Raw genomic sequence first — 16,851 nt, 5'->3', positions numbered from 1 at the left:
TGTTCAACCTGGAAGAACTTGAGGATTCTAGTGTAGAAAAATCAACTGTAGTACTATACACTTCCTCAGTAACTGATTTTGTGTCAGTGTATTATGACCTGTATTATAAATACAATGTTACAGCTGCTGCGTTTCAGAGGTTGAAAGGCCAAAGGTGACTTATCGGATGCTGTAAAGTGACTGCTGTCTTCATGGCCTCTGTTCATCTGCTTAGACTGCTGAGCTTGATGACTGGTAATAATGACCTGTTTCTGTCTCTGGTTCTGTTGCTGATAATGCTTTTAAACAGTTTGTGCAATGTAAAAACAAGTGTCAACGTAGAATGACTGCACCATATGAGTGAGAGAAAAACAATGGGAAAAAAACAACATAAAAGCTGCACAGGTTTTACGAAAATCTTATTTCCATACTATTGGTATTACTGTATTATTTTCCTGTAGTAATACTTTTGGCTACTTTGATAGTGTGAAAAAGTCATAATCGTGTAACCTCATCAAATTAATCTTTAGTAATTTTGCAGTAAAGGTAGGATATATTCCTTAGAATTTGAAGACGGAAAGCAGAATACAGGAAGACAGAACATCCACTCATTTCATTTTTAATGAGTTGACAGCAATATTAGGTTGATTTCTGAGAAGTCACTGGTGGTTTTTTGTTATTTTTATAGGGTTGATGTCTCTTAGTGGTTAGCCAGCTTTCATAATAGCATCTCTCTGTGCATCAGAGTTTCTATTTGTGGGTCACCTATTTTGTTTTATTATTCGTCAGCAAAGATATTATTACAACATTTTGGGGTTTTGTGATGTTTTTGACCTTCCCTTCTGCTCTACTCTTCCTCTCACCCTTTTGAGGTACCTCACTTCTCCAGCAGGTGAAAGGCTTCAGCGTTAGAGTACCCAAAACAGTTGTTGCTGATGAAGGAACCTGTGTTGTGGTGCCATGTCAGACAGAACCTTACAATCGAGTTATCTGGTACCAGTATCATAATCTAAAGTATCCTGTTGTTTATGATGGACTTTATTCTAATAACGTGGAACAGCAGTTCAGAGGACGCACCAAAGTATCTGGCAAACCTGCAGAGGGAAACTGCACCCTGAAGATTGACAATGTGAGCACAGCTGACCATAACCTACGTGTTTATGTTTGGATCAATCCAGACTCTCAGACAACTCAGACATTCCATGATCAAACTGTAACTATCAGTGTTGGTAAGTGAATATTGGCAAACTTCCATTTAAGTCAAACTGACCAATGTTAGGTGCCAGTTTAGCTCAGTGGATGAGTAGGTGACTGGGCAACCACATGTGTTTAGAGAGCGGCACCCGGGTATGGGTATGAGGCCCTTTGTTGCGTTTCTTCCCCTCTCACTCTCTCCCCCCTGCCTCCCTGTTCATCTCACTGCAATATCACCATAAAGGCAAAAAGCCAAAAAGTATTATTTAGAAAATGACTATGATTGCAGGAGCTTAATTAAAAAATATATAAAAAATTCTGTGAAAATGTAAATAAAAACAACTAAAAACTAGTTCTGACAGAATTTGGAAAACTCAAAATCTGTTACAGCATCCAAGAAACCCAGCACATAACATGGCTACTTGGTTTAAGTGTACAATAGCAATTTGCCATACAGTACATGTCATTTAGAAAATTCTAAATCTCAAGATATACAAGACATTTTTTTCTCTTTATTACGTTTTGTTTTTTGTTTTTTGTTTTTTAACTTCTAGAAAGAAAAGCTCCCATAATCTACATACAGAAGCAAATGGTGGAAGGGGAGAATTTCCAGGCCAACTGCAGCATAATCTACTCTTGCCCTTTCTTACCTCCATCCCTTCAATGGAATGCAAACACACTTCTGGAAAACTACACTTTTGTGGATTTCCATATGGAGGTGCATGGCCAGTGGTTCTACCAAAAAACACTGCGAGGAGTAGCAACATATCTGATGCATAACAGGAGGATTCGCTGTTCGGCTAAGTTTAAAACCTTTACCATGGGAAGTGAAATGACACTCAACATTTTATGTGAGAAAAGCAATATGTGCTCCAAATACAGTAAATCGTAGACCTACATTTATTTATCTTAACAAACTGCCTTGTTGTTATGATTTCCTATATCCACAGATAAGCCTGTCACTGTTACAGTGAAAAAGGAAAAGAAAGTTGTGGTGGAAGGTAACAGCATCAACATTGAGTGTGTTGCTAATAGTAACCCCCCACCACACAAATACTTATGGTTTATAAGACAATTAGACCAGCACAAGATAGAAAATTCAACTCAGAGTACAAAGCATTTCAACAACATTGCACGAGATACATCTCTGTCCTGCATGGCTCAAAATGCTTTTGGAGTGCAACAGTCCGTCTGGGTGGATCTGGATGTTCAGTGTAAGAAAAAAAGAAACACACACACACACACACACACACGCACACACACACACACACACACACACACACACAACAAATCACAATAACATAATAAAAATAGGCTAATCATCCTAGAAAATATATCAATATTTGTCATCTTAGTAGGGGTGTGGAAAAGGTATATTATATTTTGAATTGCATCACTACAAGGAAACCAAATATCAATATTTTATTTAATCAATTAAAATAATCTGGGAATAATTAAAACAAGAAGTTTCAGCTCACACACCACCATCCAAAGATAACTTTAGACAAACAAGGGTATGTTAAATCCGCTCAACCGAAATAAGTGCCCAAAACTGGACACACAATTTGACGAAGCTACTTCATATTTAAGAACAAGTCAGTTGCTCAGTCATATGAGTAAAAATAGAATAGCAACCTCCTAGTGTCAGTCAAAAACACCAGTCCCTGTAAATTGAACTCTTTCACGATGAGAGGAGGTGGAGAAAAGATAAACTCCAGTTATCTTATGAAATCCTACGTGCCAGCCGCTCGAAATTCCAAACTGCTGCAAAAATGGCCAAAGCGGGTTTCCTATCAAAAATTATCCTGGCTAATGGTCACAATCCCCGAACGCTATTTAAAATTTTTAATTTAGTGGTCAATCCCTGCCCTGTTATCCCGCTGGCGTGCTCTCCGGCTCTTTGTGAACAATTTTTAAATCACTTCTTAGATAAAGTTTCATCTCTTAAGTCTTCACTTCCTTTAATGTCTAGCCCTGTTTGTACCCCTGGTTGTTCGTCTACTTTCCAACAGTTTGAGCCCGTGTCACTCCTTACTCTTAAGCATTTAGTTGAACAACTGAACAATACTAATCCTATACATGATACCCTCCCATCTCGCATAGTTAAGGACTGCTTCGATGTAATTGGACCCAGTATTTTATCGCTATTGAATTCTTCCTTACTCTCTGGCTGCGTCCCGTCAGCTTTTAAACATGCTATAGTTCAGCCTGTTCTTAAAAAAAGGAACCTTGATTATAATCATTATGTGAATTACAGGCCGATCTCTAAGCTCCCGTTCCTGTCCAAAATCCTCGAGAAGATAGTTCTTCTACAACTCCAGGCGTACCTGGATGAGAATCACATTAATGATAAATTCCAGTCTGCCTTCAAACCACATCATAGCACTGAAACAGCGTTGCTTAGAGTCCTCAACGATCTTCTTCTAATTGCTGATACTGGACGCTCTGCAGCCCTAATTTTATTGGATTTATCCTCGGCCTTTGATATGGTAGATCACAACATCTTATTAGCGAGGCTTGAGCATACTGTAGGCATTAAAGGTGTTGCCCTTGATTGGTTTGAATCATACCTCTCCAATAGGTCCTTCTCGGTCAATCTGGGCACCTGCTCTTCCTCCGCTGCACCTGTCTGCTGTGGCGTGCCTCAAGGATCTGTGTTGGGCCCTACTCTTTTCTCACTGTATATGCTCCCTCTACGTGCAATCTTTGAGAAATATCGCACCGCCTTTCACTGCTATGCTGATGATATACAGATCTTCTTTGAACTAAATGATGATCTTGCTTTGTCCTTGCACTGCTTTCAAGAGTGCATGCGTAAGGTCAAAGATTGGCTCTTAGCAAACTCTCTTATCCTAAATGATAAGAAAACTGAAATCGCGGTATTTGGCAGCAACGTTCCTCGTGGCCAACTTTGTGATGCCTTTGGTTCCCTTACCAGCTCCCTTTCTGACACTGTTAGCAATTTGGGCGTGTTGCTTGACAGCTCGTTCAAATTCGATAAACAAGCGTCTGCTGTAGTTAGATCTAGTTTCTACCAACTGCGTCTCATCTTTAAGGCTAGGCACTATGTTCCACATAAGGACCTGGAAAATCTCATCCACGCCTTTGTGACTTCTAGGCTGGATTACTGCAATTGACTGTATTTCGGTCTTCATTCTGCCCTTCTTCATAGACTGCAGACAGTCCAAAATGCTGCGGCACGCATTCTGACCAGAGCTGGGAAGTTTGCCTGTATTACCCCTGTTCTAGCTGACCTGCATTGGCTACCCATTAAATACCGCATCCAATTTAAAATACTGCTGCTTACGTTTAAAATTACCAACAACACAGCACCGAGCTACTTTAGCAAACTCCTTAAATCGTATGTTCCTGCCAGAGCATTAATATCATCTACTCAGTTACTCTTGGTGCAGCCTAGATCTCGGCTGAAGTCTAGAGGTGACCGGGCGTTTGCCCTGGCTGCACCAGAGTTGTGGAATAACCTTCCGATTGTGATCCGGGCGTCCGATTCTATCCAATCTTTTAAATCACGGTTAAAAACCTATTTGTTTAATCTCGCTTTTCCTGCTTGTTAATGCTCGTACCTGATTCTTAGACTTACTCTATTTTTCTTTATACATATTTTTTATGGCTTGTGCTTTTACTATGTTTTTACTTGATATGCATTTTATACTACCCCTGTGTATTAGTGGCAATGACCTGTGACTATATTTGATACTTTGTTGAGGCCTTATAATACTCATGTTACTTTTCTGTCTTTTATGTTAAGCACTTTGGTATACCGCTGGTTTTTAAATGTGCTCTATAAATAAAGTTTGTTGTTGCTGTTGTTGTTGTTCTGCAACTGACTGCAACTTGTAGTGACTAAACCCATTTGTAGGCATGTTTTGGTCATGAATGTGCATGATACGATTTTAGAGCTTTGTTGGAGATGTTAGTGTATGCCCAGTGAAAGTGTCTGCATGCATGTAGACAAGCATGAACAATTTAAACTATGTTTTACTCACTTACTGTTGTTAAGCAGTTGTAGGATATTTATATTTATCATATCTCTTTGTCATTCCACTTGTCTTCTCTTTGCCATAAATAATTTTAAGCTTCAAAAACCTTAAAACTTACAGTGGCTAAAATGCATGTAAATAATCTTCATTTCTGCCAGAAACTAATTTTTAGCAGAAAGACATCATGGTTTCCTTAGACTTCCACCACTCTTCATTATAGGGAGTTTTGTCAAAAAGGGCCTTATAAATTGTAAGTTTAGGCCAAGATGATAAATAATTTTCATGTTCACTGAAAGTTATAAACCACACATATCCAAGAGGTTCGCATAAATGTGATGTAGTAATATTTATATTTGGTCTTTTTAGATCGCCCTGTAATCCTACCTGAGACCTCGTGCCACCTTACAGGAGACCTTCTGAGGTGTATCTGTTTGGTTGATGCATCCCCTAATGCTTCTATATACTGGATTATAAATGGAAATTACACCCATTTGTCCTCATTCGCCTCTGCTTTGACAAATAAGAAACATGTAGTCTTTGGGGAAATAAAGATTAAAGTTAAAACCCAGACCAATGTATCATGCACAGGCAGAAACCAACATGGAAGTGACACCAAACAGATACCTGCAGTCAGTTTGTCAAAATCATGTAAGTAGCACTCAAGACTAACAGTGTGTATATGTTTGTGTATTCAGGCATGAATGGTGTTTACCCAATTTCCTTCGGAGTCAACCTTCAGGATCAATAAAGTTTTATTGAATTAAATTGAATTGAATTGAATGTGTGTCTGTAAAAAAAAAAGTTTCTTTGTTTTTCAGCCCCTTTGCTGTGGCTCATGCTCCCAGGAATGATTTTCCTCTTTGGATGTGCTGTTCTCATTTACAGAAAATATCCTGTAAAGAGGTTAGTAAACTGTGTTTCTTGTTATTGAGTTTTGTGCTTAAGATGTAAAAGTATTAACACAGATTTCTTTTTAAATACTTGACAAACATATATTTCAAATTTACTGAATTCAAATATCTTTTAGATTATTTTTTGGAGGAGGTCATGTCCAGCAACAACAGATAAACAACATTTTTCAGCGGTGAGGAAAATCATTTCAAATGAAGTAGCTACCTCAGTTTTGATGATGTGTTGTAAAGATGTGATAATTAGTATGCAATAAGTAAAGTAGCTTTATTTATCTGAGCAACAAAAACCTTTTCACAATGATCGGGGGTCAGTTGCTGCAGAATATAACATGGTATGTCTCTAAATGAGCAAAAATATTTAAAGTTTCTGGGTGGCTTTGTAATATTTTTCTTCTAACTTTTGCTAGCTCACAAAATGAAGACACACAAATACACCTACAGAGACCTGACAGAGACCTGGAGATGGAAAGACTTTCCTGTGTTTATGACAATGATTTCCTGGAAGAAATGCAAAGATCGGCGAGATCTCAACACTACCAAAACAGTGAAACACTTCTCCAAAGCAAAAATGAAACAGAGCCACTTGACAAGGTTTTACCACAGAAAATACTCATTTCAAGTGTAAAGCATATGAAATCACACTACATGTATCAGATTGGAAGTTGATGTAGATCTTGACACATATAATCAAATTGCTCAAATCCGACTGTATAGTTATGTTATGCTATTGTTTTTTTTTAACTATTGTAATTTCTCAAACATCTAAAAGTAGTAAAATTATATATTTTACTTCCCACAAAATTTGTATTGCAACATGAGGGTTTATCTGGAGTAATGACCAGAGGGAATTTGCTGCTGTCTCACACAGTGGGTTCCATTGTTGTTGGAGCAATATAGTCTACTTGCAATGCATATTAGAGTGACATACTTTTGTACTCTCAGTTTTCTCTTAAGCAATTCTGTTAGACTTGTCACTGTTAGACTAGACTTTGCTTTGCCAAAGCATCAGTTATATTTTTGAACATATACATGTCTATCTTTATTTCCTGTTGCAATCTTAACGTGTTAGTGTTCCTAATGCTAACAAACAAGGAAATCAATATTTAAACAACAGAAAACTGAATTGCAAGCAGAAGAATACTTGTTCTTTACTCCACTGCAAAACTGACAAACATCTATAATCATGCCAAGGTGGGAATATATTCAAATAAGGATAATTAAAATATTGTGAAAAACAATTTCTTACACAATGCCCTCTTCTATGAGAGGTCTAAGTTTGAATATAAAATATATTGAATATATATATATATATTATATATATTTGAATATATAAAAGTTTATGATTATAGAACTTCAGACAAAGAGGGGCCAACATCAATTGCAGTTTTGCATTTGAGTTAATATTAACTCACTGGTAGCTGCTATAGCTTTTTGTAGTCCCCTGTGTGTTTGATGGAGCTTGACTATGACTCAGTGTTTCCAGTTTCTCACATTTTATATCAGCTTGTCTTGTCTTGAACCCACGAGTTAACCTGTAAGTCTTTCATGAAATACAGCCGGAGTCAGACTAGTTGTAGTTTTAATCACAGCATTTTGGAATCTTCTGCTGCTGCGTAAGTAAATTTATTTACCTAATGAAATGAAACATAGCAGAGCCTGCTTGCAGTTAAGAAATTAAGCAATTAAAATCATATCCAAAAGTTATTTTAACCATATTTTTAGAAAACGGAAACAGGATCACAATTACAACTGAGGTTACAACTGCATCTATTGCTCAAACGTCATCATGCTGATCTGAATTCTTTAAAATCAAATGTCTGTGACAGAGAAAACAAATTATATGCTGATGATATTGTAGTAATAAGCAAAGATGCTATTCATTCTGTGTCAGTGTTATTAGAGGTTGTTGAAACAAACTCTAAACATAGCATTAACCCCATACTATATAAATTATTTAGTTATTTGCATCCCTGTTGTATGAAATGTGCCTCTAACAAAATAGAAACAACAGAAGATCTTAGCTGCCAAAAAGGCTGTGACGTGTGATGTGTCATTATTTTCAAAAATGGAAAATTTGTCTGGGAAGCAAGAGGAAAATTTATCCAGTATAAAATAATTGTTCGGTATTACCACACTCTTTCTAGACAATGTAAGTTTATTCAAGGATGCTTTGTGAGGGATTTTTAGGACAGAAACAGGTATAAAGAAATGGTATAAAGAAAAAAGCTAAGCTACTTCTTTTTTGGACAACAACATGCTTACACACAAAGTTGTTCCAAGTGGAAAAATAGAAAGTAATTTTAAAATGTCATTTGTCTTTCTAACCACAAACATTTCAGTTGATATGTGTTTCTTTTTTTTTCTAAATGTTGATTTAGGTCAATAATGGTGTCTACAGTGAGGATTGAGATCATTCTCTCAGTTTACATCATTTCATTCCTGATCGGCTTCCCCTGTAATCTCTTGGCTCTCTATGCATTTAGTACCAAGGTCCGTTCCAAGCCACGTCCAACAGACATCCTGCTGCTTAATTTGACCATCTCCGACCTTCTGTTTTTGCTCATCCTTCCTTTCAAGATGCACGAGGCAGCATCTGGTATGAAGTGGGATCTGCCCAACTTCATGTGCTCCATCACTTCCTTCACATTTTTCTCCACAATCTACACCAGCTCCTTGCTGCTGATGGCAGTCAGTGTGATCCGCTACATAGGAGTAGCATTTCCTATCAGCTATCATCTACTGCAGAAACCTGTGTATACAATTGTTATCAGTGTTGCTGTTTGGCTCATCTCATCAGCACACTGCAGCATTGTTTTCGTCATCCAGCATCACCCATCTCTGGCCAGTAATAACTCCAATGCGTGTTATGAACAGTTTTCAGAGAAGCAGTTGAAGATCCTCCTCCCAGTACGTCTGGAGTTTTTCTTTGTACTCTGCCTCATACCTCTTCTTATTTGTGTTTACTGCTACTTGCGCTGCATCTCGATTCTGTACAGCCGTCCCAGGATATCCCAGATGCAGAAACAGAAGGCCGTTGGCATGGCCTCAGGGACTCTTGCTGTGTTCCTCATTTGTGTTCTGCCATACAATTTATCTCATTTAGTGGGTTACATCCAAGGACAAAGCCCAGAGTGGAGGTACTACACCTTTCTGCTTAGCTGCTTCAACACTTGCATTGATCCAATTATCTTCTACTTTTCCTCGTCCACCTTTCGCTTCTCAAGTGAAACATTCATTTTTAGGAAGTGGTTCACTTTATTAGGACTGAAAAGGAACAACAGCACCACTAACTAAGAGATGGAAAAATACTTTTTCAAAATTAAATGTACCATTAACACATTTAAGTTCACTGCTGATGATGATCTAATATTTTTCGAGAGGACTGTATTTTCCTTTTGAAACCATTTTTCCTGTTTTCTGCAAAATTCAAAGACATGTTTGTTGCATATGAAAATTTCAAAACTTTATTTTATTTTTTCATTCAAGTGCAAATATCAAAATATAAAATGAGCCCTGCTGTCCTGACACAAAACGTCCTCTTTTCTTTATTTTGGACTGCCCACTTTTCTGCATTCATGCAGTCTGCGAGTTATTTAGAAAGAGGTATGTTGTTAATTACAAACCACACACATTAAGTAAGAGGTGATGGCACTTCTAAAAGGCACCTAAATCAGGTTTTACATTTATTTTAGCAAACGATAAGACACATTTTTTTTTGTCAGTGAAATATGTGGGATTTAAATGATTGGAGTTTTTTCATTTGTTGTGTTTTTGCTCTATTTTTGAAAGCTTTTTCATATAACAACTGATTTTCTTTATTATTATCAATATATGGTAATTTATTTAACCTTATATAACATGCAAAGCTCATATGTAATATATATCACTGGGATATTAGATGCTGTAACTACAGTTCTCTACTGGTCCTGAACTTTGGACTTTAATTCACATCCAAATATCCGTCAGTGAATTTAAAAGCATTTGAAATGAGTGGAACTGTGTTGTTGTAAGTCTTAATGAAATAGATGCTAACTATGGAACCTTGTTAATATTGTTGAGATTATCCAAGCTGTCATAGTCCTGAGTCATTTTGACCCACTGTTCTTGGTTGTCTTGTGTTTTTGTCATTTATTAGTTCATTATTTATTCTAAGATCCCGAGGTTGTTCCGTTTAGTTTATTGGATGCCCCCTTGTATCTCTGCCCTCTGTATCTCCCTGTGTGTCCCTGTTTCACATTGTGGTGTGAGTTCTTGTGCTGTGTTTCCCTTCGTGTTTTAATCTGTTATGTTTTCCACGTTTCCCCAGCGCGTCATGTCTGTGCTCTCCCTCGTGTTCCCTCGCTCCCTCGTCTGCCTCTCCTCCACTCCCACGTCATGTCTCCTGTTTTATTGTGAAGGTCCCACGTTTTCATGTTCATTCTGGTCAGTCCAGCCTCCCCTGTCTCGTTATGGTTATCCGTGTCAGCTGTGTTCCTCGTTTTTGTCACTTCCTTGTTATGCCTCTGTGTATTTAAGCCAGCATCTCCCTCAGTCCTCTCTCCTCCTTCATGCTGTGTGTTCCCATGTGTGCATCTCTGTAAAGTTTAGCTTATATTTTCCCAGTCTAGTTTAGTTTTGTATCATTTCCTTGAGTCAGCAAATAAAGCTGCTTTTTTAGTTCATTCCCGTGTGTTGCAAGTTTTGCATTTTGGGTCCAATCTCCTGCGTGCCACACAGCCATATCATGACACAAGCTCCTTTTAGTCAGGTGCAATCTTTAATTTGAAGTTATGGTGGATCCCAGGAAGTTGATTCTGTTCATCTACACAGAGCGTTTTCAGTGGGAGAAATGTTTCGTCACTCATCCAAGTGATTTGTTCAGTCTCGGCTGACTGCAGGTTTCCCCAAACTTATTAACAGTACATTGCACAATGACTGAAACCAGCACCGCTGCATGAACAGTGGGATGGGAGGTCAGTTACCTGGATGATAGAGCATGCACCAAAACAAGTTATGGTGGTCTACAAGATTCCAAAGTTTTACCACAAATAAAATAAAAATTTTAACATTTTTGCATTTTTTTCTTCCCTGGAGCTGGATTTTCTCATGTTGAGGAAGAGCTTTCCAGATGTTCAGTGTTATGGTCCCATCTTTGCTTAGGACCTACCATTTTTCTGTGCTTGACCCATTTCATTTCATTTTGTGGTTTCTCCAGTGCATGCATTTGTGTAATAACTCTATTTCCCCAAATTGAAGACCTAAAAAAGACTATTTACAGCAGGTGAACAGTATCTGAAAGTTGTTTAATTAAAAAACAGGAAAAAACTGACTTAACGACCTGGTAAATGCATCTGGCTCTTCTGTTGATCCATCTGTTGTTTGCTAAAGACTTATCAGAAATGTAGTCATTGGAAGGGTGTCTAAAAATTTTTTTTAAGGATGGAAAATAAGAAGAAAAGGATGAGGCAGTGGTGGTCCTAGCTTGTTTGGCGCCCCGGGCGAACACTCCCTCTGGAATTTTGAAAAAACATTGGTGCAAATTATAAGTCTGTATTATAATGTCTGGTGTTTTCGTGTTTGTTGTTTTGTTTTTATTTTATTTTATTTTGCGAGTTGGTTATTAGATGCTGCTCCAGCCAGCCAGAGAATACCCTGCCACCCCGCACTCTCCTCCCTGTGCAGCAAGCAGCAGGTACACCTCGCAAACGGAGGGCGCCCTTACTCCCAGCAAATGGGCGATAGAAAACCGATCGGCTCCAATGCCATTCCCAGTACACGCTGGCTGATGTCGGGGCAGCATGAGTACGAGCAATTTTTTTTTTTTTTTTTGCCGATGCCCGTGATGCCGCCCCCCACCACGATGCCGCCCCGTGTTGCTGTATCAAAAACCGCTAATGGGATGAGGTATACCAAATTACACAACAACTGAAATGAAAATCAGTGACAATGACTTATGGGGTGACCCATTGCTGAACCATTAGTTGAATTGCTGTGAACCATTGGTTTGGTTCACATGTTGCAGAGAACTAAAGAAGTCAGGAGACACTTGTCTCCTAACCTCTTTACTTAGAATAATCTTCATTTAGCCTGGAAAAAGAGTTTGTTGTTCTGAAAAAAAAGACAGGTCTGTTTTCAGCACTGAGCTAGGCTGACATACTGTAGAGCAGGGGTTGGCAACCCTGGGCACATGTGCCACAGCTGGCACGCGAAGGGTTAACTGATGGCCCGACCATTGGACTGGCCATTGGGCATTTTCATTTTTATGGGCCGATAATTTTTATTTTATTTTTTTGTAACGGTATGAACAATGAAAGGTGTTGGATTTGGCCAGATGCTGGCCGATGTGTAAATAACTCAGTTGTTTGGTGGTGGCCATGCCGGAGCTGCCACAGAGGCCTGCAGGTGGATGAGGGAAAGCGGAGGCAGGAAGAGGAGAGACCCAAGGCGGCCGCCAGTCCGAGTATCAGGTGAACTGAACTGAAATCAGGTGAACTAAGCATTTCACTGCATATCGTACTGTGTATGACTGTGTATGTGACAAATAAAATTTGAATTTGAATTTGAACTTCAGGTAAGAAGTTATGACCTGCAGTCTATCTGGGTGTCATGAATCGCTGTGTGCAGGCAGGAGGTGAGGACTCAAAATGCAGGACTCACAACACGGGAATGAACTCAAAACGGCAGTTTATTGTAGATGCAGGAAAAAGATACAACTAATGAAGAACTAACCTAGACTGGGAGAATATAACCAAACGTTCCACAGCGAGGCACACAAAGGATCACACAGCATGACGGACGACGCAACACTGACTCAGAGAAACACAGGGTTTAAATACACTGGGAAGTAACGAGGGGAATGAGACACAGAAGGAGGGCACAGCTGGGAGAAATCAGAACTGACGAGACAAGGAAGCAAAGCAGAACACATTCACACAAGACACAGACCTTCAAAGTAAAACAGGAAGTATAACACAGAGACGCGAACTTGACTAGGGGAGACAGAGCAACTAAGAAACAGAGAACAACAACAAATACTGAGAAAACTAAACAGAATACATGAAAGCCAAACTAAGACACTAGACTATACAATAAACTGGGGCAACAAAGAGAACTAAGATAAAAGTACAAAAACTCAGAGACACAAGAAACTCAAAACACTGGGTCACCGACCCAGGACCGTGACACTGGGTCAGATATAAACCAAGTTTAGGTGGAGTTTATTTTCGTTGTGCTGACTTTTTACCATCAGTTACAATAACTCGTACTGCATACTAGCTAGCATGACGGAGTTTCTATACAGCTGGGTGGGTGCTATGATGTTACTGATAGTGAACTTTATTTTATTCATAAGGTTAGTTAGTAGAGTTGGCAACTGACCCTTAAAAAAAGAATCGTTCCGTATTCAGAGAAAATATAACGCATTTCGTATTGAGCTGAGAAGGACTGCAGTTTGTCCAGTACTTCAACTAGAATGAAAAAACACAAAGCTGGAGTTATTCTGTGTCTTTACGCTGTCACCTGCATCTTCTTCTCTCATCCTCTCCTCCTCCCTCTCCTGTTGCTACTTCGATCATGAAACTGATCAGTGATCAGCTAATAAGCTTTTTCTGCTTTGTTTGTTTATCGTCCACTTTGCGCCAGAAAGCAGAAACCAGCGGATGTCGCTTTAAACAACAGCATCACATTTAAGCTTGATCAGCTGTTGTTAGAATGTATTTAATATTCATTTCTAGTATCAGCTGATGTTTGTTGGAGCAACAGCTGTAAAAGCTGCTGGTCATGATATCGGTTTGGTTATCTGGTGAGAGGGAAACATGAAGGTGAAACCAGGAGACGTCCTTACTGAATCATCAGAGCTGAACAGGTGACGGAGAAACAGGTTTACCTTTTAGGTGACATGAATGAGTTGAAGGGAAGTTATGAACTGTTTCTGAGAAACAAATAACACCAGGATCCTTTTCTAAGTAGCTGACAGCTGGTAATTGTGCAGGGGCGGGTCTAACAAAGTTTTGCCAGGGGGGCAGGTAGGGCATTAACAGGGAAAGGGGGGCACAAAGAAATACTTTTCTTTCTTATTCTCATTTAAAATGTCTCGCTTTTAATAAATAATTATCTGAATCTTACAACCAAAGTGGTCATCAGACGTAAAATGTTTAGAAATCATACATAAATACTAACAAGATAGTGTACATTACTGTAACAACAGTGTTTGTTTTCATTCAAAGGCTTTATGGCTTTTCCTATAATACCTGGTGGGCCGGTCTCTAGTCAAAATGCCCGGGCCCATTTTTTGTTCCAGTCCAGCCCTGGGCACGACACGCAGTGAATTAATCTGAGAAGGTGCATTTAAAAATAAATTGCCGGGCCAGCTGTGCACATCGCAAATTAGCTCGCATAGACACATTAGTTGTGCCGCTTCTTAATGACGGTATTTTAGCTAACAACTACCAGATTCAATTTGTAATTGGATAAAAATAACTTTAGCCTACCAGTGAGAGGGACATTGCTAGCTTGCACTTTTTTGAAGTGCTGTTGAAATTTCCAACACTTCAACTGCTTCAGGAGCTTTCCACTCAGCGCAACATCAGCACCACGGGAATGCATCTGTAGACTCTAGACAGAATTCACAATGGGTTTTCGGGACTTTCAGGTGTATGGACCAATGTTTTCTTTTCTGATCAAACCAGAAAGCTTCAATCAGCAGCTGGATTTGTCTCGCATTAACTGGCTGAGTTAATGCCAGAGGAGACCATAAATAGCATTTGCATTTTCTGTTGTACAGTTCAATTGCTGTTATAGAGTTCTTGTTATGGATAAAAAGTGTCCTTTTTTTTTCGTTTCAAAATAGCTTTGATAACTAAGCTGCCAACATCTGCGAACAAATATAATTCTGTAAAGTTGTTCTATATAGTGTGTTATTATAGAGTGTTATTAAATTTATTGCTAATGCAATCATATGGCACATTGACTTCTGAGGGAATTTTAGATGGCACTCGTCATCAGAAAGGTTGCCGACCCCTGCTTTAGTCAATATACTTCATTTGGTCTTACAATTTCCATTTTATACTGGTGTGAATAAAGTTCTTTAGGAAAATGTTATTTTATGACTTTGACTGCTGATCAGTCCCAAACAAATGAGGCAGGCAGCTCTCAGAACCAGCTACAGAATTTCAATAGTAAATAGGATCTGCTATATTTAGTTTTACAAGGTAAATGTGTGTACTTAAAATTTGTCTGTATCTTTCATCAAAGACTTCCATATTGTAACTTGTGAGTTCAAAGGTGAACTGATATAAAATGTCACACACAAGTCACATTTGACAAACCTCTTTACTCATCCTATAGTAGCCATCAGTAGGTAAATCATGACTAAAATGCACATTTTTCATCATGCTGTCTTTGGTATGCTAGTAAAAGACTTCTTCCCACTGTGTCTGCTGGAATAACTTTTGAACTTGATAATCAGGTATGAATTTAATCATGCCATGTGCCTGCTTGTAGTCAAAGTTACACTGTACACTGTGTTAAAGTCCAAGACACCAAACCATCACTGAAACACAGTTGCAATTTACAATGGATTTAATAATTATCTGACAGATTTAATTGGCAGTTAGTGTTGGTTTTCTCCTGTTTTATCTTCAGACTGTCTATCTAACTAATTAAATACATTTGATGGAACAAAAGGCATCCCATAACCATTTATTTTAAACACATTGAATGCTTTACCATGTCCTTGCTCTTCTGTTTTGATTTGCAAAATTAAAATGTAAAACAACCCCTGCAGCCTTCTTAAACTTCTTTAACTCTAAACTCCTCGATTCTTCTACTTATCTATAAAAAGGGATGCCCCGATTGACCACCCACCCAAACCACCCATTTTTGTACACACATCAAATTTGAGGCAATGGCACTGCAACCTACTCTAGTTATCAGGTTTAGATTTTATTTGAGCAATATGATAAGTTTCGTTTTTAGTGAATGGCATTTGGTTTTAAGAATTAGTAGAGTTCTTTATTTGTTTGTTTTTTGATGAAAATCTTAAAACTGTCACTGAAACTTCACCTTCCACTGAATTAAAGCTAAATGTTTTGACTTTGTGGTTGTTTAATATGTTAAATATTTCTCTTTGTTGAATGTGTTAAATATATTTTTTAACAACATAAAAGAATATTCTTTTATGTGTCTGTAAGAAACTGTGGGGCTTGTTTTCTGCTTTGGCTTCACTCTTTTCAGTCTAAGAAGTTGCTGATTTCATTAGACTGTGAACACAGTTTATAGTCTTTGTTCTCTCTGCTGATGGATAATTGCGACAGACAAGCACCATCATCACCGCACTGTTGAAATTTTGCAGTTTCCAGATACTTTGGTGTTGTAATATCTGATGTTATAGTGTTCTGTGGAAGGGCTTATTGCATTTATAATGAGGTTGTCCTTAATCATGATGCTTGCATGATCTGATATGTGGTGTTTTACTGTTGCATAAGAATAAAGCACAGAGCAGAGCAGCTTTTGAGGCACCTTTCTTAAATTTGAATAATTTTTTGACTTCAGAGATGAGTGCGACAAATGAACTCTAGATCATCATCTGCATCAAAATTAGGCTGAACATTACTCACAACAACATCTGCCTCATCCACACTAGCACTACTCACTTTCAACAATAACTCTTTCATCAAGGTCGTCATCAGGATCATTTGCATCAGCATCATGATCATTATTTACAACATAATCTGTATCTCTATCTGTATTAGGTCCAACATCAGCATTAATCATTCTCCTTTCTATAT

General features: G+C 38.3%; 1 protein-coding gene across 3 annotated transcripts; it reads left to right on the top strand.

The window, feature by feature from the left end:
- Nucleotides 1-140: 140 nt before the first annotated feature.
- LOC102792375 (free fatty acid receptor 2-like) lies at nucleotides 141-9,857 on the top strand. Of its 3 annotated transcripts, XM_087848353.1 has the most exons (9): nucleotides 141-234; nucleotides 852-1,208; nucleotides 1,728-2,024; nucleotides 2,124-2,387; nucleotides 5,541-5,822; nucleotides 5,993-6,077; nucleotides 6,202-6,258; nucleotides 6,493-6,676; nucleotides 8,464-8,560. In XM_087848353.1, exons 1-9 carry the CDS (start codon nucleotides 192-194, stop codon nucleotides 8,491-8,493), a joined length of 1,599 nt encoding a protein of 532 aa, XP_087704479.1. In that variant the 5' UTR covers nucleotides 141-191; the 3' UTR covers nucleotides 8,494-8,560. The 3 variants fall into 3 exon arrangements, with proteins under 3 accessions (XP_087704479.1, XP_087704478.1, XP_087704480.1); XM_087848352.1 differs by lacking the exon at nucleotides 8,464-8,560 and having other exon boundaries at nucleotides 6,493-7,275; XM_087848354.1 differs by lacking the exons at nucleotides 141-234; nucleotides 852-1,208; nucleotides 1,728-2,024; nucleotides 2,124-2,387; nucleotides 5,541-5,822 and having other exon boundaries at nucleotides 6,048-6,077; nucleotides 8,464-9,857.
- The last annotated feature ends 6,994 nt before the right edge of the window (nucleotides 9,858-16,851 follow it).

The sequence above is a fragment of the Neolamprologus brichardi genome, chromosome 11 (assembly GCF_056152115.1).
Source record: "Neolamprologus brichardi isolate AB-2024 chromosome 11, ASM5615211v1, whole genome shotgun sequence".
In the NCBI taxonomy this organism is placed as follows: Eukaryota; Metazoa; Chordata; class Actinopteri; order Cichliformes; family Cichlidae; genus Neolamprologus; species Neolamprologus brichardi.
The sequence above is the reverse complement of the archived record's forward strand: the minus strand, read 5'-3'. Positions and strand labels throughout refer to the sequence as shown.

Bases quoted from the DNA above. Each gene is read 5' to 3' on its own strand.
- LOC102792375 (XM_087848352.1), top strand. From the start codon at position 192: ATGGCCTCTGTTCATCTGCTTAGACTGCTGAGCTTGATGACTG. The intron at 235-851 runs GTAATAATGACC...CACCCTTTTGAG, and splicing joins ACTGCTGAGCTTGATGACTG to GTACCTCACTTCTCCAGCAG. The intron at 6,259-6,492 runs GTGAGGAAAATC...AACTTTTGCTAG, and splicing joins ATAAACAACATTTTTCAGCG to CTCACAAAATGAAGACACAC.